This window comes from Colius striatus, chromosome 2 (genome assembly GCF_028858725.1).
Source record: "Colius striatus isolate bColStr4 chromosome 2, bColStr4.1.hap1, whole genome shotgun sequence".
In the NCBI taxonomy this organism is placed as follows: domain Eukaryota; kingdom Metazoa; phylum Chordata; class Aves; order Coliiformes; family Coliidae; genus Colius; species Colius striatus.
This window is the reverse complement of record NC_084760.1, coordinates 83,786,545-83,809,548: the sequence shown is the minus strand read 5'-3', so window position 1 is coordinate 83,809,548 and position 23,004 is coordinate 83,786,545. Positions and strand designations below refer to the sequence as shown.

At 35.5% G+C, this 23,004-nt stretch overlaps 1 protein-coding gene across 2 annotated transcripts in view; it reads left to right on the top strand.

The window, feature by feature from the left end:
- CAMKMT (calmodulin-lysine N-methyltransferase) overlaps positions 1-23,004 on the top strand; it is a 226,001-nt gene that overhangs the window by 13,114 nt on the left and 189,883 nt on the right. For both annotated transcript variants that reach the window (XM_061991321.1, XM_061991320.1), the window contains exon 3: positions 3,909-3,973. In XM_061991321.1, coding sequence (XP_061847305.1) covers positions 3,909-3,973 — 65 coding nt within the window. The remainder of the gene's footprint in view (positions 1-3,908; positions 3,974-23,004) is intronic.

Genomic DNA, 23,004 nt, shown 5'->3' with positions numbered 1-23,004 from the left:
ATGAAAATATGAAAGAAATTATTAGATTATTCTAAACCTTTGGTTTAGAAATGAGAGGCATATTATTTGTGGCAAGTGATATATTGGAAGGTGTTTTGGTAGTGAACTCCAGTGACTTTCATTCACTGATGAAACTAAGACTGTTTCATCATATTGACCAAGACGTATGTATTTGTAAAAAGAATGTATATTCAAAGGAGGCAGTTTTTTGTTTTTTACCACATTAAGCTGACATCTTAACCTGGAGTGAAAGAGGAGTTATCTTATTTTACTATACTCTGGCCAGAAAAAAACATTTGATCAGATAACAATGTTTACAGATAACTCTGAGATCCACACTGGGCTCCAGTCATAATTGATAGTCACCCTCAGCAAGCCTTTTTTTGTAAAGTACCTTCAGCGGTAACTTTTTCCCCTTATCCTGTCTTTCATTTGCCACAAATATAGTAGTTTTATTTTGTATCTTGGTTAGTAATGTATGCCGATGTACTGTGGTTTTCTTTTTTAACTATATGTATCCTGTTATTTATATTATCATAACAGTTGATTAAAAGCATACCTTAATAGAGAGCTACTGCAGGATAATTTTTGTTACACTGTCTACGGCTATTTGTAAATACATGTAAAAGTCTGGCACTTGTGTTGCCTGAATTGGACAGGAAGCAACATTAATATATTTTAAAGATATCTCTCTATGACCGTATTTATACATCCAAAGTTCATTTTGCTTTGTTTTGTATCAGGAGAAACATGAGTTAAATCAGTTTATTATTCATATACCTGTCTTCAATAACGCACTGCCTCAACCATAGAAATTTTTGCATATTGTACCTTGAAGGCTTGTTATTAATAAGATTGCTGGAGGTCAGATTAACCACACTGGCCTGAAATTCGCTTTCTCCATGACCACAGAATCACAGAATGCATATCTAGAGTCGTTTGAAATGCTTTGTTGATCTTGACAATCACAGCTTTGAACTTTGGTGAAGTTCTTTGAACTTTACAAGATTCACGACATATTCCAAAGCACTAAATACTAATGTTCTTCTGTATTTTAAGAAGCCTATGGAAATTTATTGGAATTTGAGGGTTGAGATTTAACCATGAGTTTTTGTGATTCCTTTCCTTGAGTTTCATAATCCAGCCTGGAGAAGGAGAGACTGAGGAGGGACCTCATTAATACTTTCGAGTATTTAAAAAGTGCATGTCAAGAGGATGGGATGACACTTTTTTCTGTATTGTCCAGTGATGGGACTAGGGGTAATGGACAAAAGCTAGAACACAAAAAGTTCCATTTAAACATAAGGAAAAAAAAAGTTTTATTGTAAAGATAATGGAGCCCTGGCACAGACTTCTCTGGAGATTTCAAAACTCACCTGGATGTGTTTCTGTGCGACCTGATCTAGGTGGACCTGCTTGAGCAGACTCTAGAGGTCCCTTCCAACCCCTACCATTCTGTGATTCTGTGATTCAGTGCATATTACACTTGCAGACTCTTTATGGACATTTTGCAAGACACACTGTGGAAAGCTGTGGTTATGATAGGCATTTGTAGAAACAAAACGTGGTGTGTATTGGCAGTTTTCTCTGAACTAAGTAATGGAAGAGCAGCCGATGGAATGGGAAAATGAAGCAGGAGCTCCTACAGAAGTGCTGGGGAGGTATATGCAGAGCAGTGTTTCCCAAAGTAGAAGCTGTTGGGTTTAGGTGCAGGACTGAGTAGTATGCCATTTATGACAGAATTGGGGGTTAGTGAACACCTGTATTTACAGGTGCATGTAACTTGCAGTCTGCAAGTCAGAGTTAGGGTGTAGCTGGTGGAGATTTTGTCTGCAGGCTCTACAAATACAGTCCTCCAAATGGAGAAACATTTCTATTATTGTTTGGGAGTGTCTTACAAGCTCTCCCTTCTCCAAGTAGATCAGCTGTTGACATGTTGCTTTCCTCAGTCCTAAAACTTGCCTGCAATAGAAGTTATGCTCAATTCTTCTCTGTTTGGGTTCTCCAAACGTTAAATGGTTACCAGTGGAATTTAAATGCCACTTCTTTAGTCTGATGTAGGGAGAAAAAGCTTTATCAGCAGGAGGAAATATTTTCCTATCATGCTAATTGACTTTGCAAGATTCACTGTTACTAATGTGGCGTAGTCTTAAAGTAGTCCATTATTGCCATAAACAGTATTTGTGAAAGCAAGAAAGAGATTGCTGAGACAGAGTGAGAGAAAGAGACCTTGAAGGTTGCAGGCAGCCAGAAAAGGAGGTTTGTGAAAAACGCCTCTGCTGGCCAAGACAGCAAATATTGGGGTGTATTGTGTTTGTACTTAAAGGCCACAAGCTTTTGGCCGTTTAAGAATATGTTTGAAATTTGTGTGTATTGATTTTAATTATGGAAAGAATGTTTTATAATCACAGGAAGAACTGATTCTTAATGAAAACTGAGTGTACCAAAAAAAAAAAAAAGATGAGGAACATTCATTGAGTTGCATAAAAGCACCAAAATTTCAGGACAACTTTAAAAACAGCAGGTGTGTGGCATGCCTCTGTTGTGACATCTTAGCTTATCCTTCAAGCTGCCGACTTCTCATCTCCAGTTATAAACTGTTATTTCGGAAACAGCCTGACATTTGATTTAGTTATAATTTTAAGGCCATTCCTTTGGTTGTATCATTTATCTTTTTTTGCCTTTGTCTGCCTTCTGACCCTGAAGTATATAGTGTTATTTTTCTAGGACACTCCACTTGTGTTTTTCTTTCTTTGTAGCATTCCTTTGAACTACAGGTTCTTACTCACCCTCACTTGCAGATTTGCCTGATAAATCTTCTTTATATATTGACTAGGTATGTAAAGAAATTGGGGGTGGGAACACAAACCAAAACATGCCATCCCAGGACTAACCTAGTTAGCCAACAAAGATAATTTTTTTTTTTTACTTTCTCAGCTCCCCTCCTCATCTCACATTCTATTAGAGATGAGACATTCACAGCTGTTTGATCGACCGTACATCTGTCAGACTTTTGCATAGTTACAGAATTTGTAGGATGCTGGGGAGTCATCAGGGAACATTTTACAAGGCAGCTCTGTAGTTTACTGCCTTGATGAATCCCTTTTAGATTTTTTTTTCAGTATATTTGTAAAACATCTATGTGATGAGATGTGATTGTTGTAAAATTCAAGATTTTAAAATTTTGTTCATTTTTGGCCTAGATTAGCTTGGAGTAGTTAAGAAAGTGTTAGTTGCTTTTTTTTCATGCATGTGAGTCCAGCTAGCCTGAAGGTATTTAGAAAAAGCTTCTTAGGCGAATTTTTATTCAGCTTTCGTGCGTGTTCTTTCTGCTACTCTCAGTGTTTTGCTCACTGTGTTCTAAAATTTACAGTTGGCATGTGAAATTCGGTTAATTAATTTACTATCCACAGTTTTGAATGTTTATTTCACTTGGGTTATGCAAATGTAAAACAAAAGAGAATGCAGTTCACTGAACACATTAATCAGTCTCATTGTTCATATTAATTAAATGTTCTTGATTTTATGGGAGAAAATAGGAATGTGTGTACAGCTGCTGCTCAAAAATAGTCTTTTGTTCTTCCTTTTCAAAGAAATTGCTTTACCAAAATTCTTCCTTCCTATGTGACTTCCACAGCTGAACAAAAATTGATACTTTCTGGAAATGTTTTCATTTTGATTATTAGTTTCTGAGAAACGTGTTCCTGGTTCATGGATTTCAGTGATGGAACTTTGAACACTAGTGATTATCCCCTTGTTTTCCCCATTGGGCACAGTAGTACCTGTTTACTACTTGTCTGTGAAAAGACTTTGTGAAAAGTGAACATGTTCCATGAACCTGTTTTCTGAAGAGGATTTTAATTTTTTTTTTATGTGTTGGTAAAAGTCACTATTCTGTTTTCTTTCAGATTTCACAACGGACTCTTAAATGTTAAAGATGTTCTTACAAGTTTTGACAACACAGGGAATGTCTGTAAGTCATTGTTTATTGAAATGTAGTACTATGTTGATAAAAGTCAAGTTGTATCAATATAAAATACTACTGTATAAGCCCTCAATAACCATCTCATCTAGCCAAGAAACACTTACTGTGGTCAGAGATACAGATCTACCTACCATGGTATTTTATGTTACACTCTTTTATGTAGCACTGTTGTTTGTGTGCATACACCCTTAAGTTATTCCAGTACAGGTTATTTGTGGTTCTGTGACTGCAGCAGGAACATTAGAGCAGCTGAACTGGATTGGACAAAATATTAGTTTAGCCCATTGATTTGTGTCCGCCACTAGCTAGCAGTGGTTATCTGAGGAACAGTGCAAGAGCGTGGGAGGCAAACAATGGTACTTCTATCTTAGAGAGAGCAAACTGAAACCAGGGAAAAAGAAAAGAAAGCATACCATCAAATTGTGAAATTCTTCCACACAGAATGTTTTGAATCCTAGAACATGACATGAAATAAAAAAAACAAAGGGGAAAAAATTGTGCAAGAAAAAAATCTCTGTGGCTATTAAGCCATAAATGATGTCTTTATATTTAGGAAGTGCTGGATGTTAGGAGAATTAGTGGGGCAGTAGGATGATATGTTTGTCATGATCTTTCACTCTTATTTAAGCATCACTTACTGGTTACATTAACCTGAGACAAGCTGAGCCATAAGTGGACCTTCAATGTCTGACCCAGTATGTCTCTGCTTCAATAAACTTACTAATAAAATTATCTATGCTGTTAATGGACTTGAATTATAAAATTGTGATAGAACGTGAAAAGGAAGCTGAGCAAAAATATGTAAGTATTTTTGATGTATTGAATAATACTGTTATATAATTATCATTAGTGGATATACATATAATTCTTGTTTAATTATTCTACCTTCTTTATCAGGTTGGTTCATTTGTTTTCAAATAAGCAAACTAATAGAATAAAGTTGAGGGGATGTCTTCGTATATTTGTCAGATATTCAAGAAACATGGACATATCTCTTCATCATCAAAGCAATGATACAGAAACTGTCCTGATAAATAGGTGTTTAATCTCAAAACTCCAGTCCTAGTATTCCAAATCTATGTTTCAATAAACACTGACTTTTCATTTTTGCCTTCAAAAGCTAAAAATGATCATCAACTATATGTTCTCATTTTTAAAATTTGCTAGCTTTCATACAGTTCTGAACACTGAAGATAGTTGTATGGTCCAGCCACAAAATACTTCAGAATACATTCTTTAAAGAGAAATTTGTTTCTGAATGAGAATGATATCTAAGGGATGTATTAATATCCACGGTAATTACAGTAAGACTGAGAAAGAAAATTCACTTTTGTAATCATGTTTGACATCAGCTACAGATGTAGGCATCACAAGCTGGATGATAAAAACAAGAAGATTCTTTGCTTAAGTTACAGGAGAAATTTGATGTTGTATAGTCTCAGAACAGGAAGCTAGAGGGACTTTTATAACAAGTTACTTTATTTTCGAAAACTGTTCTCAAGGGGAAAAAAAGTTCAACTGAGATTTTGTATTGGTAAAAAATACTGTTAAAGTAGTTCATTAGATAATAACTCCCACAGTTATTTTATACAGCAGAAGTTTTTTTAATGTCTAAAATTATTTGAATACTAACCTTCACATAGTTGATTAAGACAGTGTACCTTACTCTGTTAAACATGGTAACATGATTTCTTAATCATTGCTCTTCGTGTGAGTGCTTGGATTGTGATCAATGTACACAAATTTGCCTGTTAACACAAATAAATTACCCTGCTAAAGTTTTCATATGCTTTCCTATTGTTAGATGTGCTGTTGGCTCTTCTGTTTTTCCAGTATTTCAGCTGCTTTCTTATTGATTGCAGATGGTAGAACAAGACTTATACTCTAATAGGCACAACATCAGTGCTAACACAGAAGTAATACAGCATTTGTAGTTCTTACTGTTTCTCTGTATATACAAAGATTCACATTTGTCCATTTGGATTCAGTATTGCTTTGAGGGTTCATGCTGTGCTATTATATACAGTGTTTGCCAAGTCATTTCCAGATTCAGTGCTTCCCTGGTTTCTAAATGTTTGTGTCTGTCTATATTGATGTACATGTTACTAATTTATAGCCATTTTAATAAGTATAGTAGATTACACTGTGTTAAGGTAACTGTAAAATACTTGTCTTCTGGCATCATGCAGTACTGGCTTGGAGTGTAATAATCATACTCTTTTGCTACCACCTATATGGAGTAAATGTCCTCAGTATCCAAGTAACTATGGGTCTGTCACACCGTGTGTTTACCGAGCTGTTCTACTTGGATCATACCTGACTGAATTTGTTTGCACTCCCATTATTCCTTGATATGAATTGACTCTTTCTTTGACTTTTCTTTGTGCATTTCTTCATTCTTTTTGTGTTACGCAACAGTGGGAATGATAGATAGGTAGTAATCCTGCCTCCTTTTACCCCCAAGGATGACTACAGTTGTAGTGCTTCTAAAATTAGACTAACTGTTTTTCACAATTGCTGTTGTGTTCTATAAGAGCTTCATATTATCAAAATGGTCTTTGACCATATTAGATTATTTATTCTAATAGATAATATAATAAAGCAGCTAGGCAGTATTGAACATATTAGACTCATTTACACTGGCAAGCTCTGTGAGGGTACCTGTTGAAGAATGGTGGGGGTTGCAAAGGACCTCTAAAGATCATCTAGTTCAACCCTCTGCTCAAGCAGGTCCGCCTAGATCAGGTCACTCAGGAATGTGTCCAGGCATGTTTTGAAAACCTCCAGAGAAGGAGACTCCAAAACCTCCCTGGGCAGACTGTGCCAGGTCTCCCTCACCCTCACAGTATAATAGTTTTTCCTTATGTTTAAGTGGAACTTTTTGTGTTCCAGCTTTTGTCCATTACCCCTTGTCCTATCACTGGACACTACAGAATAAAAGTGCCAACTCATTCGCTTAACATACAACTTTCAAATACTTGTAAGCATTAATAAAATTCCCCCCTCAGTCTCCTCTACACTAAACAGCCCCAGTTCCTGTAGCCTTTCCTCATAAGGAAGAAGCTTCAGTCTCCTGATCATCTTGGTGGCTCTGTGCTGGACTCTCTCTAGAAGTTCTCTGTCCCTCTTGAGCTGGGGGAGCCCGAAACTGGACACTACTGCAGATGAGGCCTCAGCATGGCAGAGTAGAGGGGGAGGAGAACCTCCCTTGATCTGTTAGCCACACTCTTCTTGATGCATCCCAGGATGCCATTGGTCTCCTTGGCCACGAGGGTTCATCGCTGGCTCATGTTTAGTTTATTGTCAACCAGGACTCCCAGGTCTCTCTGCAGAGCTGCTCCCTAGCAGGTCAATCCCCAGCCTATACTGGTGCATGGTGTTGTTCCTCTGCAGATGCAGGACTCTGTACTTGTCCTTGTTGAACCTCATGAGATTCCCCTCTGTCCAACTCTCAAGCCAGGCGATATCCCACTGAATGGCAGCACAGCCTTCTGGGGAATCAGCCAGTCCTTCCATTTTGGTGTCATCAGCCAACTTGCTGAGAGTACACACTGTCCCCTCATCCAACTCGTTGATGAAGATGTTGAACAAGACTGGCCCCAGAACCGATCCCTTTGGAACACAGGCCACAGGCCTCCAACTTGACTTTTAGTGTTCTTTAAGGACACAACTGTCCAGACAGATATTTTTTTTTTTCCTGGGCACTAAACTTCACTTAAATTGGGCCAAGTTATCAGGAAATGGTTACATGTTTTCTATGTTCTGTGTGTTGGTTTTGGCTGCCATACTCAGTATTTATCAGAAAGATTAATGTTTTGCTAAAGATTATTAGATTATGAAATAATTGTGTATTGAACAAGTTATATTTTATAAAAACTGCAACATTTTGTAATTACAAATTACAGATTATTGTAAAATAACAATTTGTTTCACATAACATGGTTTGTGTGGTTTTGGGAGAAGTTTTTTTGTTTATTCTACTGATGTTCCTAAGTACCTTGTGTTAAACTCAAGAGAGCATTTCTATGGTGTTTCAGTTTCACTTTTTGATCTTTCTGCTTATGGTCTTTAACAGACACATCACTATACACCATCAAAAGAAGAGTGGTAGAGCAGACTCTGGTTAATGCCACTTTCTCTAGACTGTCATTAGATATGAACTCAGTACAAGATGTGCCACTAGCTGGCAGCATTATATAAAATATCAGTAAGCAGCTTCTTGAGAAATACTTGTGACTGCTTCCCAAAGTGCTGCCTTACACCAGTAAGACTTCAGGACAAAAGTGGACCCAGCTGCAATAGCTGTAAATGGTGTATTGCAGGATCCCAAGTGTCAACTCCTGAAATTGCTTCTGCAGGATATCTTGTTAAAAGTTGGTACCTACACTTGTATTCTGTATTTTTAAAAAAGATTTCTAAAGATTTCATTGTAGGATTGCTACTGTGAATGAAAAATCACACTACAAATTGCAATTGGTTTTCACTTTCCTAGAAAAATGTTAAAATCTCTTCTCTTAGAGCCATTTCCACATGAGAACTCTTAAATTAATTCTCCACACAGACAGGATGCAGTGCTGAGAGTGCTTCATTCAGCTTTAATTCTATGCATAAACAGGAGGCAGGGAAAAGAGGACTACAGTGAAGGAAAGTAACTGTTTGTTTTAAGCAACAGTATGCCATCTGTTAAAATAATGGTACATCCTCAGATCATCTCTAGTCCTAAGACAGTCCTTTAAGGGAACTGATGGATCCCAGGCAGAAGAATCTGTGGTGACATTGTGGGATAGCATCAGCTGGCTCCAGGATCCACATTCATCTGCAACAGACTGATCAAAAAACTAAGGAAAATTCTCCAAGAATGAGCTTTTGAGATATCACCTTCCCCTACCTTTCCTAGTGAGAGAAAGCAGAAATTATGTCTGTATTAAGTTCATTGATCAAAGCCCAAAATATAAGCCTCTTTATTAATTGTAACTAGTATAAGCAAGCTGCACTGGCTGTAAAGGAGAATTCTAAGCAGTTAAGTATGGCATGCTTGGGAATTTTCACCTAGTATCTGGATGTTAACAAGATATTCCAGAATGCCCAAGTAGTATAAAATTGCATATATACCATTTGTAGTGGCAAAACCCCATTCTTGTAAAGTACACATAATATTAGTTAATAATGTAGCCATTTTCAAGAAACAACATGATCAATGCATACTACTTTTATTTTCTGTTTGGTTGAGTGTACAATTACATGTTTTGGAACTGAAAAAGCAGCAGAGGGTGCTGCAGTTACAGAGCTACCCAAGCACGTATTCCCAGGCTGTTGCTTCTGTAGGCAAGTAGATCCTGAAAAGACTTAAACTTTCAGTTTGGGGTAGATGGATAGAATGGGTTTAAATTCTGATGCATCTGTTTATACAGGAGAAACACGTAATCTGTGTGAAATCCAGGAAGAGTAAAATTACATATTTACTTGCTTTCTTGATTTTTAAAGTGTTTTATTGCTGAAAAATACCGCATAGTTTCCCGAAAATGTAGTGTTTGGATATAGCTGTTGTATTAAAAGACTTATTCACCATCTTTTGAATTGTTTTTGTCTGAGCTGATTTTATGGTTAAAAAATCCATTGTTTGAAACAAGTTTTATGTTGGAAAAAATTGGCTTTGAAAAAAAAAAGTTTTTATTTCAAATAAAATAGCTAGCTAAATTGGGGAATGTTTTTGCCCAATTCGTGTAATATTTTCCAACAAAATTACAAGTGAAAGGGATTTTTCTTAAATTTCAACTTACATCAGATTCAAATTTCAAATTACATCAGATTTTTTTACATATGCATATTGAAGAAAAACAAATTAATTTTTCTCCCTTTTGTTGTAACTTTTTTTTCGCAGTTTATATTACTTTTAAAACTATGCTTATTTAAAACTGCTATTTGTGTAACTTCTCTCTATTTACTTGTTAAAAGAAGTCTACTTTAAAACAAAGAACTCTTCCTTCTTTCCTCCTTCATCTCAAATATCTAGAAAGAGAGGATGTATTGACTGTCCCCGGTCGTGTACGAGGATGTGTTCAGAAACATACTTGTTTCTGCAGAGTCCTCTCTGCATGACTCAAAAGTATCCAAGCGTCTCAAGGGAGAGATTGCGGAAGCTACTGATTTACTATGCCTGGAAGGATAGATGCCATGAAGCAACCTGGGGAAAAGTGTAGAGTGGCATCCTTTATGGCAGCAGAGGTGCTCCTGTATTTCCTGTAACATTATCTAGAATAAACAAGAGAGCAGATTGCATTTTTCAGGAGCTGCTGTGGAAGTTTTCCCCTCGTTTTTTAGAGGAAATGTCTTATTTTCTGTGATGAAAAGCATCCTGACCTGAACAGGCTTCCTGTCTCTCCGTGCCTCAGAAGGTATTCTCACCTGAAGAAACTGCCAGTCATTGTCTTCTGAGCCTTTGCTCATTCCATCGTTGTGGCAGTCTGAATATGTTTACCATGTCAGAACCTCACACCCTCTTGAAAAAGTCTTCAGCAAAAACCAAATTGACTGGAACAGTGTTTAGATAGCAACAATGTGTGTCGTTTTGAATGAAATATTGTATTTATGATACCTACAATTTACTATTCACCATGCAGCTTCCTTTTAAATAAAACATTTCATGATCAGGGTTAAGAAAAAACAGCTGTTTCCTCCCTCTTCCATCCAATTCACTTCACTGATTCAGTTTACAGCATCATCCCAAGCAGTCACATTGCTATAACTGGTGTAATACTTATAGAATGGAGCAGAAAATAAGTATATGGGGAGAAGCAGGTACCTTTTAAATTACTCTTGCTACCAGAATTGTTTTTATGAAACTGTTCTCTGATGGAATGTCAGTGATTTGTCTGTTTTAAGAACTGTCCTGCAATCTTTCGGTGCAGTGCTTCTCCCTACTCAACTAAGGTCTTCTGTTTATAAGGAGCCTATATGTGAAAAGAATAATCATAACTGTCATCAGGCATCTATTTCCTCAAAAATTTTGTTTTTACTATATATTCCAGCATAATCTACCTATACTTTTAAACATGGCACAAGCTCAAAGAAGGTGGGAGGTGAAGAAGCCCAGCTGAGCTCTTCTGAGTACCCTCTTTCTTCCTCAGTTAGTTTGAAGTTTTTGAAATAATTGGTTCACTTGTTCAGAATATTCCAATAAGAACCTTTTGGTAAAAATACATGAATCGGTTAGAGCAATTGTGGTTGTTTTTCTGTATTGTTGAGCAATGTTTTATACCTTGGCACCTTGATGTTTGCATCAGATCTGTTGTCTTAATCTTTATAAAAATTGTTGGCATGAGTATGTTCTAAGCATGCTACTTGTGCTGATCTGCCTTTATCCACTAATGTTGACATTCTATAAGCATTTTTGGAAGTACTTAATGTATTCTAAATTAGTTATTGTGACAATTTGGATCTTTTGACCTCAATTAATTAAAAGAATTTGAAGAGAGAGTATAACTTCTCAAATTAGATCAGTAGCAGAAGAGTATGAATTATTTTAATTAATTTCAGGGGGTTTATTTTTACATTAGATAACTTATGTTAATCACCTTTTTAATTGAGATAGAGAAGGATAAAAATTATAAACATCCTTTTAAGATGTACCATCTTAATCTTTTAATGTATTTTAAAGTTTTTTTAAAAAATATTTCATCAAATATTTTCAAAATACTTTCAATAACATGGAAAGAAATGGACAAGGCATTATTCCAGAAATCTAAAGAACTAAGTTTTTGTAAACGTGATAGATTATGAGAGGCCCCTACACAAGTTGTTTGGAATATGGAAAGTAGATGAGAAATATGTGTAAAACTATGTGTTTGTACTAATTACTGAAGGCCCAGCTTTGTGGTTTTTAATTGATGCTGCAGCTCACCTTCAAAAGCCTGGAGTGACTACTCCATAAAACAAAGATTCAGAATGTTCTGTCATTGGTGATTTCACATCTACCTCCCTTACTGGTAGAATATATCTCCTGGTAGTCTTTTTTACAAAAGGTTAAGCTTAATATTGTTTTTTCTTATTGCCAAAACAAAATTTTCTTTTGTATTAGCTTTTTAGGTACTTTTAAGTCATCAAATGGCCTTGCTTGTGTCTTCTTTTCCTTATGTTGAGCAAGCCAAATTCTATAATTTTTTTCATAAGCTACACTTTTACTAGGTTATGACTTTTCTTTAGACTCTGTAAAAATTGTTTTGTATCCTTCTTGAAGAGTCTATGTCAAAATAGGCACAGTAGTCCATTTGAAACCTTCGTAATGCTGACTAAGTAAACCAAGTGATTTTGTATTTTACAGCTTGTAATTGCAATATTATATTTTCCTTTCTCACTACAATGTGATTTTGTCTTGGGTTGAGCTTTTGACCTGCCATAAGGTCCTGGTCCTCTTTGAAAGGAATCATGATTTTCTTCGTGATTGTGTATTTATGTAGCAGATCACAGAATCTTAAGGGTTGGAAAAGATCTTGAAAGATAGTCTAGTGCAACCCCCCTGCCAGAGCAGGGCCTCCTAGAGTAGGTCACGTGGGAACTTGTCCAGCTAGGTTTTGAATGTCTTCAGAGAAGGAGACTCCACAACCCATCTGGGCAGCCTGTTCCAGTGCTCTGTCACCCTCACAGTGAAGAAGTTTTTCCTTAAGTTTCTTTGGAACCTCTTGTGTTCTAGCTTGTACCCATTTCCCCTTGTCCTATCATTGGACATCATTGAGAAGGGCCTGGATCCATCCTCCTGACACCCACCCCTTACATAGCAGATGATTCAGATAAGTCCCTGTTTAAATGTTATCTGTTTCCCGACTTCTCTAATTTTGTTGCTTTTGTCCTTTGAGGCCTGGACTTCTTAAGTTGACATTTTGCTAATTTAATAATCATATTCCTTGCATTATGTAGATGATCAATGAAAACACTAAACAGAGCACAATCAGGTGTAGGCATTCATGGAAATTCCATCTGATAAAATCACCTGTTTTTACATTAAGTTATTGAGAATTACTCTCCAGAGTCAGTTTTCTTGATCACCTCTGCACCTATCTTCACCAAATTTTATTTAGACAATGTTTCTCTCATGAAATTGTCAAAAGGCTTTCTAAAGTTTTGATATAACATTTTGCTGTTTCTGCCCTATATACAAGCCTTTTATCTTGTTGCTTCAGTGAATGTTTTTTTTAATTAAAATCTGCAATTCATTTTTAGTTGTTGTACTTTATCATGGAATATGCAACAAAAGAATGAAAAACATGAATCTGTTTTGAGTTTTTAATTATGTGAAGATGAGGGAGAGGATGAATTGAATGAAACATTATACTTAATTATAGAATACATTATTGTCTTCTGCAATGAAAGTCACTTGATAATTTTCTGTCTTATAATTTCATTCACTTCCTGAAAGCCATTGTTTTAATCGTTTGTACTACACATGTATCTTATCTAAGCTTCTCTGCGTAGTTTTGTCTCGTAGTTCTTTGGTGTCCTAGAGGAAAACTCCAGCTACATTGAGGTGTGTACCGCTATTGCAATGTATTTGGTAGTCTGGCAAAATATAGGATAGGATTTTAATAGCCCTAACCCTAATACCCTCTACCTCCCATTTCCAAAATTCTGCAAATGTGTAGGAATGTAAAATAATGCAAGATGGGTGAGGGTTGTTTTTTTTTATATGGGACTTTTTTTGTGATTTGAGGATATTCAAATGAGTTTGTTCTTGCACCTGAGATATGGAATCCTGTAGGACTAAAATTAGAGTAATTTAAGCCTCTATACCTTTTAACACCAGCTCTTTGCCTATTGATATTAATTGTCTAACTGCGACTTGTGCTTTGTGAATTTACTTTCTGTCTGCACTAGTGCTGGCTGAATGTGTATTTCACTAGCTAGATTTTTTTTTTTTACTATTTAATTTTTAGGTTTCCCTTTACGTTTAGGCCAATTCCAACGTTTTCAGACAGTGTTTTGTTGTCGTGGTTGAGTATGTGTTTTATGTCAACTCAGAGGAAGTTAAGTGTTTCACTGTATTCCCAAAAGCACTTTTTTTTGATATTACCTAATCTGTACAGTATCACATTTGTGAAATAAATATTAGATCCATTCTACAGGTAGGAATTCACATAAACCTCTAGATTTGTTGCAGAGATATTCATGGGGGAGAAATTAGAGATGGAACCAAGACAACTTAGAGTGATGGTAGGCTGAGGGACAACTAGCAGACCTGACTTCTGACCTCTCCCACAGGTAGGTTTTTTTGAAGGTTCTTAGTTAAATTGTATAGTACTATACTTTCCTGCTCATTTTAAATGCTCCCCATTTGGGTTATCTGAAGTGAAAGAGCTGTGTCAGAAAAGAGATTTAAGCATTGCTGAACTGAACTTCAGATACTTTGGCAATAAAATTCAATCCTCTTTCAGGTAAGGAGAGATTTCTAAATGCATGGAGGCATGGGCTGGAATGCACCACAGGTGGCACTCCAAGATTTGTATGTTATTCCCTCTCTTTGGAGTTTCAGTTCCTAACCTGATACATCATAGTCTTAAATAATTTCCTTTATTTAGATGCTTCGACTGTGTCCATCAAGAAGTATGGAAGGAATCACTTTTATTTTTTAACCTCCCATGTGGCAGCTGCCGATTTTATGTAGAATTTATTTGGTTTCAGACACGAGTTGCAACATTCACCAGATGGTTTCATGAAAGTAGGGAAGGCCTGCACACCTGAATTAAGGGAATGAGCTCAGGGCTTTTAAGTGCTCATTCACTGGAACTCCTTTTGGACAGTAACACAGCAAACAATATTACTAAAATGTATTGGATAGTCCCGTGTGAAAGTATGTCAGGAGAAAACTCACTGCAATCTGCCAGTAGATACAAATTTAAAATGTGAAACCAGCAACTTTATGCATGCCTCACTACCCAGTGCCATGAAGTTCACATAGCTAAAACACTATACACTCTTAAGCAATTTCACAAATCAGCATCCCACTATAAATTCTATCAGGCCAAAAATACTTGAGTGTCTCCATAATAGACACAATATGGCCGAGCAGCTTGTATACAGCATCCTTATCTTTATGTATATTGGTTTTCAATTTGAAATTGTGACAATTTGAGGCAATTTATAGATTTATTTACTATTTAATTGGACATTCCCAATGTAGAAAATACCGTTTCCTTTTGTTTCTGTGGTTAAAGAGTCCACTAAAAATTAGCTTAGTCATATAAACAGTTTTTGTATTACTACCAGGAATTAATTTGATAATTTTCTCCGCAACCATAATCTGCTTTTAAAATGATGCATTATATTTTCTGTTTAAAACTAACCAATATAAATTCATCTGAGAAAATGGTGTTCAGATGCATATCTCCTGTGGGAGAGGCTTAGTTACTGACAGCTGAGTCAGAGACAACTGTAACATTTTCTAGGTTAAAGTAAGATAGATTGTCTCGGAAAATATTTTTGTATATGTGGGTTTTGTTTTGTTGGTTTTGATTGGTTTAGTACAGTTAGTAAGCAGGAGTGAACTATTGGTGTTTATGGACTGTAGTGTTTCTCTTTGCCAACTGACATTAGTAGGCATTGTTTTCAAATGTAGACCTGTGAGAAACTGTTGAAACCAAAATCAACTATTTATATAAAATAACTTGCGAGGAGGGAGGAAATTAATAACAAGGACTGATTTTAGTTTAATAATCACTGACAAAGGTTGAAAATCCATGGGTTTTTTTCTGATGGTGAGACTTTTGTCACTTGCTTGATCTGTATTTAGATTTAGGAAAATACAGTTTGTATTGTGTTTTGTAAAGAAACTGATATATAGCAATCAAGTTAAATGACTTTATCCTTTGTTTTGTGTAGGCACATTCATAAAGAATTTTAAGACTTTTCTCATGAACAAGCAGACTTTTTACTTAGTATAAAAGTTAAGCATTAATATGAGAAAAGATTTGTAAGCCTTGAGTTGAAAGCAATTACTTTTAAATGATATTAGTAGCAAAAGGCAACATTCTTTAATGGTTTTAAGCTGCTTTTTCAGGTTGTATAACTACTTTATGATATACTGTGGTATTAAATACATATTCAAGATGAACTACTTAACAGAGACTTCATTCACTGCAAGCTTTGCCTTAACTGATAAATGCTTTAAACTGTAAACATTTGCATAATGTAACAGCCAGTTTCATGTCTACTGTGTTAACCTCCAGAAGTTATATGACACACTTTCCTTTGTCAGACAAAAGTAATTATCATAACAATCAACATATCTAATACAGAATTCCAAATATTTAATTTTGTTGTTAGTACATTCAACAATATAGATAATTTAAGACAAATAAAAATAGTTAGAGATAATATGTTTTAAATATGTTGTGATTCTCATTATTTCAAATATGTATTTCCTCATACTTACTATAGTGTTTTCTTTTGAGGATTCTGTTTATGTGCTCTGCAGAAAATGATGTGGTAGATATTTGGTATTAAAGTACACAGCCACACTTTTTACTATTTGTTAGGTTAAGTGACAGCCTAACAGAAGAGGAAGATGTTATTCAAGATAATTCTGTAAAGCTAATCTAGAATCAGATTCAACTGCTGATGAGTGAGAACAGTTAATGACAATTCTATATATTCTAAAACAAAATGCAAAGAAATAATTAATATATGAAAAAACAGAATTGTCTTGGCTTGGCATTTAAGGAGCTCTACAGAGCTGTTACAATAGTTGAGTATAAACTGTCAAACAGAAATAGTCAAGACCCAGGAAATTAGGAGTCCAATTATCTTTAAGGTCCTTTTACAAATCAGAGCATTTAAATGTAGGAATTTAATTTGTACTTGCAAAATATTTCGTCTTCTGAAATGAGAAAAATGCATGCACTGCCCAGAAGAGATTATCCTGTGATTTTTTAAGTAAAACAGTCTAATTGTTATGGGCTTTTAAATCTGTGTTTGTATATAGGTATACTTAATGATTGCATACATAATTACTACGTATATAATAATAATACATATTCATGTTATATATATGGAAGAAGAAAACCTGGATTTTTAACAGGGTTTTTTAAAGTAAGATACTGTCAAAGATTTATATTACCTGACAGTTTACTTTGACCCTGCCTCAAATAGGATCTTATTGGTGACATAAATATTGTAAGATGATGAAACTAGAACTGCAATGTGCCATTTTCCCCCAAATGTTTGAAAGCATTGTCAGCTTTTGAATAGCTGTCATATTTTTTCAATTGTTTTTAGTACAAGTCAAATTTGACTTGCCTTAGTAATATAAAGAATCTTATTGTCTTCAGCAGGGCTTGTCAAATGGAGAAGAAACATTGTCTTCTCTCTAAAGTTGATTAAAAAACCCCACAAAAATTATTTTAATTTGAATGAGATGAGAATCTGGTAACTATTGAAATGTTTTCAGTGCTGAACAATAAGGAGCATGATAATTGAAACTTGGCATAGAAATGAGTAGCAAATTCTACTCTTCCTCCTTTTTTTAAAGTGGGAATTTGAATGTTAGATAGTATTGAAGTAGACAATAAAGAAAATTTAGTACTTGATATTCCAAAAGTACGATTCCAAAAAAGAATACTTAAGTAATACAGTTAACACTTAATATATATTACTACTTTCATATTAATATATTTCAATTTCTTTATATAAATGCTTCATAATATATAGATTGACAGATACTGCTGCTATCGTTTGTTCTTAATCTTTAATTTGAGGGAGGAGTTCACCACAAGAATTCATAGCCTAAATATGGGGAAAGGATCCATACTACTTTCTGATGTGAAGAGCAAACGATCAGAGGAGGAAGTGGGTTAAACATTAAGTCTAACCGGAAAGGGTCATAAAACAGGAAGCATGTGGTGGAGAAGGGTAAGTAAAACAGTAGGGGTTTGGCAGGCAGGCATATTGTAAATAAAGACATATTTTACAAGATTTTTTTCCAAGAGAAAAACCAAATTGGCCAGAGATGAGCCTAAGATGAAACCACATCAAGTTAAATGAATGTGTCCTAAGACTAATTGGACCAAGACAAGATGTCAAAGGCAGAAAGGAGGCTGTGCTAGCTCAGCTTCTAGAGAGCTAGAAAGAAATCATGGTTGCACTACAGAATGTTTCCCATAGGGCAAGCCACAGAACTATGTTTCCAGAGATCTCTGTGTGCATCACCTTGCTGTGACTGCTTAGGTGAAATACGTTTTTCATTATTTTAACTGCTGCTCTTTGTAGATTGCTGCAATGTTTTAATGTACTTTATTTGTTTAATCATAAAGACATTGATCTAGTCTGAAACTTGGATTCCTGCTAACAGCCTATGGAGGAGCTGATATTCTAGATGATGGGATTTTTGATATTTGTCTTTTACCACAAAAAATACCCACAGAGGTAGGTTTTGAGTCCCTGACTGCCAAATGCACCATTGGTTTTGGGTTGCTTGTGTAAATGGGGATTTCATGATTCATGCAGTTGCTTGGTGCATGGAGAACAAACTCTCTTCCTCTGCCAGAGGGTTCTCTGTGATGTTGGACTCGTGTGTTATTTTCTGAAAACCTAGAGTCTGATCTGCAGAAGAAAGTCACAGCTGAAACAATGCTTTCAACAGCTGAAACAGAAATGTCAAATTCTCATAGAATCGGGTATTATTAGGTGCTTTGGACTCTCAAGAGTTAGTGAATGGTTTTACTCTGCATCTAGAGAAAGTGTTTTTCTAATTTCTGTCCTCGGGGACAGAACCATGTGCTGTAAGGAACGTAGTCATCAAGCACAATGAGGTGGAGGGATTGTTCTGTTAGGGGTAAAGTGTTGGATATTGTTCAAAGTGAATGAGACACTGGAAAACAGGCAATCAATTCTGGCAGCCTGCATACAACTTTCCATCCAAAGGCTAGAGAAGCCTGTTCTAGTAAAAGGTAAATTCAGAAAATAAGAAACGGGGCTATATTTAACTGAAATGTAAATATTTATTATTTTATCATTAAATGAACACTGGCCTTGAGTTCTGTGAACTAAAAGGAAGCAATGGTCTTCTGGGAAGTGTAGTCTGTGGCAGTATTTAGTTTTATGTTGCTCCCTAAGGTGTGCTTGAAAGACATTTACGCTAAGGATGTAGTGGCATTTCCTAACTAATTTTGTAATTTCTTAAATCAAGTATTTTATTTCACAACCTTGATCTTACTTTAATGGAAATGCTTGTTGTAATTTTGTATACAAATATGTGCTACAGCAATGTTACGCACAGACTTCAGATCATAAAACCAGGAATCATAGAATGGTAGGGATTGGAAGGGACCTTTAGAGGTCATCTAGTCCAACCCGCCTGCAGAAGCAGGTCAACCTAGATCAGGTCACATTGCAATATGTCCAGGCAGGTCTTGTGACATAGCACTTGCTGAGATAACTGGCATGCTTTCACAGAAAATGCACCCAGAAACGATAATGTTTTTTGAAAGTACTCATTTTCATATGTATGTCTAACCCTTAACTTCTGAATCATCCGTAGTGGATGGTGGTCCAATTGCATACAGTAATATAGCAGTTGGTGGTAGATTTCAATATCCCAGTATTAGTCCAAAGAAATAAAAAACAGAGATTTTTTTTTTTTTTTTTTTTAGGTAGCATTGAAGTTTTGTACCTTTTGTTACAAAATTATGAAAAGCTTACAGTTAAAAAAACAGGTTACTCTTCTAACTTTCTTATTATTTATGTAAGAATCAAATTCTAAAGAGCAGCAAAATGAAGTGTTGCTGTTTTCCTCAAGACCTAAACTCAAAGCATGCATAGGCTGTGACTTGCACTTGAGAAAATAAATGTGTGTACAGCCTATGCTATCTCTCTAAGAGGCATGAAATGCAAATATTTTAAACCCCGCCTTGTTAGGACATTCAGTATGTGGTGCTGGCACTGTCAGCATTTGCTTATTATTGTATCTAGTGTAAATGTCATCCATTTAACAAACTTCTTTGTTTGTTGTTTTGAATAGTGTTATGAACAGTGCTTCTCCCATAAGCATACTAGACTTTATTGTTGCAGAGAGCCTTACTTTATGAAGCTCATAATCAAGAAGTGTTCCTAATTTGCAAGAGGTAGGTAATGAATACTAAGAACTAGTAAACAACAGCAAGAATTTTAAACAAGTGATGAATGAAAACTTTAGAAATCCTTATTGCCCTTATAGCTACTTTTAAAGTTACTTTATTCATTTTTCTGAGGCAGACATGGATCCCATTGTAAAACTGAACAGAAAAGCCAAAGTATTTACTTTTTTTCTGTATATTGATTGTATATTGAACATAGAATCAACTTATTATAAAAACAGACCTTCTACGAGGCCTCAGATCATAAACCATTTTGAAACTCTGTGTGTCTATAGATAATAGCATAGACAAAATATACACCAATCTAAAGTTTTGCAAATGCACTTGTAGAAAGTACCAGTCTATTTTACAATGAGTATGCCAGGGTCTTAAACTTACCGCTGGGCCAAGCTAAAAAGGTAACGTGTGATTGTGATATTACTGCAAGACAAATGGTAGCATGCTACTCTGCTTGAAAACATAATGGCTTTATACTATAACCTTTAACCCTGAAATGATGCTTGAGTGGACCTTAACTCCTAAGTGAACATGCCTGAGTAAATAAAACTGTGGTTTCACATAACAGAGAGATACATTTTTTAGATCCTTTGCTGATTATATTGTGTGAGGGTCAATCTTCTGCCCCATTTCTGAAAGTCAGGTCAGAATAGAGATTTTGGGGTCACTTCTTCAAGTATCTAAGCCATTACAATGCACTAATAGGCCCTGATAGCTCATTTTATAAGTTCTTAGCATTAAGCTGGACATTGTTTGGACTCATTTCAAATCCTGCGTGTACCCTGCAGGGTTAATTAACATCTTTTTAAATGGATGTTTTTTAGTTGTTTTGAATTAAAGTACTTTGGTTTAGTTTGTCACTATTTATTGTCATTTATCATGTGTAAAGATATAGAAAATTTATGTTCACCTAACTCAGGATCTGTATATTGTTTTGAAATGGAACTGTTTTAGTTTGTCACTATTTATTGTCATTTATCATGTGTAAAGACATAGAAAATTTATGTTCACCTAACTCAGGATCTGTATATTGTTTTGAAATGGAACTGTTAAATATATTTTTTTTCTGATTTAAACACTTAAAAGAGTGTAGCATCAAACACAGCTGAATGCCAGTACAAAGTAGTACATTCCAGCTATATTAACACAGTGGAATTTCAGATTTTCTCCTGCTCTGTGTAAAATGCCTTTCTATGTTGCTTAGGTCAGTGCTATGAATCTTGTTTAAAAGACCCTGAGATCAATTAATTAACAATTTGATCAGAATGGTAAAGCAAACATGTAATTAGGCAGCGCACTTCAGTTTTCCACTGGAGTAAACAGAAGCATATCAAAAAGGACATAATTAATTCAAATTGTAATAAGTATTTTTGAGAACATTTAAGCACAATGATTTGAAAATAGTATAGAATTGGTAAGACCGAGACAGGAAAAACACAAAATATCACTGCAAATGAGAAGTATGTTTTCCTGAAAAACAACAAAAAAAGCCCCCCATTATTGAATGCTTTCGAGGAAAACATATTGTTAATAAATGGAAGTACATGTTTTCAAATAAGATCAATGGAATTAACATTTGAAATTGTCAAATTTCAAACTAATAGTGCCTACAAGAACATGCTTAAAATTAAATATGTATTTGTTTCAGAAAATACCTTTTATAGGAGTTCTTCAACAATAGTTAGCAATTGTTTGGAAACAGTCTTGGCATCACCTCTCCCAACCTTGTGTCTGGACTAATGTAAAATCTTCATTTTGCTGCTAGTCATAGCTCTCTGATACATAGGGATTCAAGATGCTTATTGAATTTGTACTGCTCATCACCAGTTAAGTTACTCTGTGCTCTGGAGTGTTCTGTCACAGTATAGTTCCTTTCAGATCTTGTGAGGAAGGAAGTACTTAGAAAGGTAGCTGGTACGTATATGCTATGTGCTGTCAATTCATAGAGCTATTGTTTCATCAGACTGGCTACTGTGAGGACTTCTTGGTTTTCAGTTTACATGGCAGAGTAATGCTGAAGGTGAGTTGTTATGTCTGACATGTCATAGTTGTGCTCTGTCATAATTTTTTTCAACTAGACCGTTTATAATTTTTTTTTCCCTTTGTTCAACAATTTCTGATGCCTGCAATCATGTCACACTGTTTTTGCTGCACTTCTGTCTGCTTTGCTCTTCTGCTTTCATTCCTTCAGTCTAAAAGGAGTCCTGACTTACCTCACACTCCAGAAACTTTCTTATCTGAGCAATAGCTGTGTTCAGAGACAGTGTGCTATAGTTGTTGAGAAAACATGTACTTGGTGTTGTATGTATGTATGGAGACTTAGTTCTAGAACAGTGCTTTCTGTGTAGATCAATGCAGGGATTCAACATTTCCTGCAGTAGTGAATAGCTGCAGTAGGCTCTGTGTCAAACTTTTGAATATCCAGAAATGGTTGGTAATTTCACAAGTTCTTACAATTATGTGGTTTCATTAATAAACAAAGTTGACATAATTAGATAATTAACCAGTATTTTTTTTTCCTAACATCCATTTGGGTTAACGTGCCATCTGTGAGCTTTAAAACAACCCCAGAACAACACAAACACAACTATTTTCATATACGTACACCATTGTTTGATCTTTTTAAACACACTGGAAGGTGTAAGTAGCATGTAACCTAGGGGATTTTATTAAAAATCTTTAATTGCCCCCTTGCCTATACTCTCCCATGGTGCCCTTGCTGAACCACCAAAACTCTTAGTCTGCCTTTCTTTACCCTTGTCACAGGTGTCATGGCCAAGAGCTGGGAAATGTGTCAGGTCTGTAGTTAGCTTGAGGAGGAGAAAGCAGTAACAGTGATGTTCAGAGCATCTTATCCATAAAGGTTCAAGTACATATTTAGAGTAAGAGCTTTGTCTCAGCATG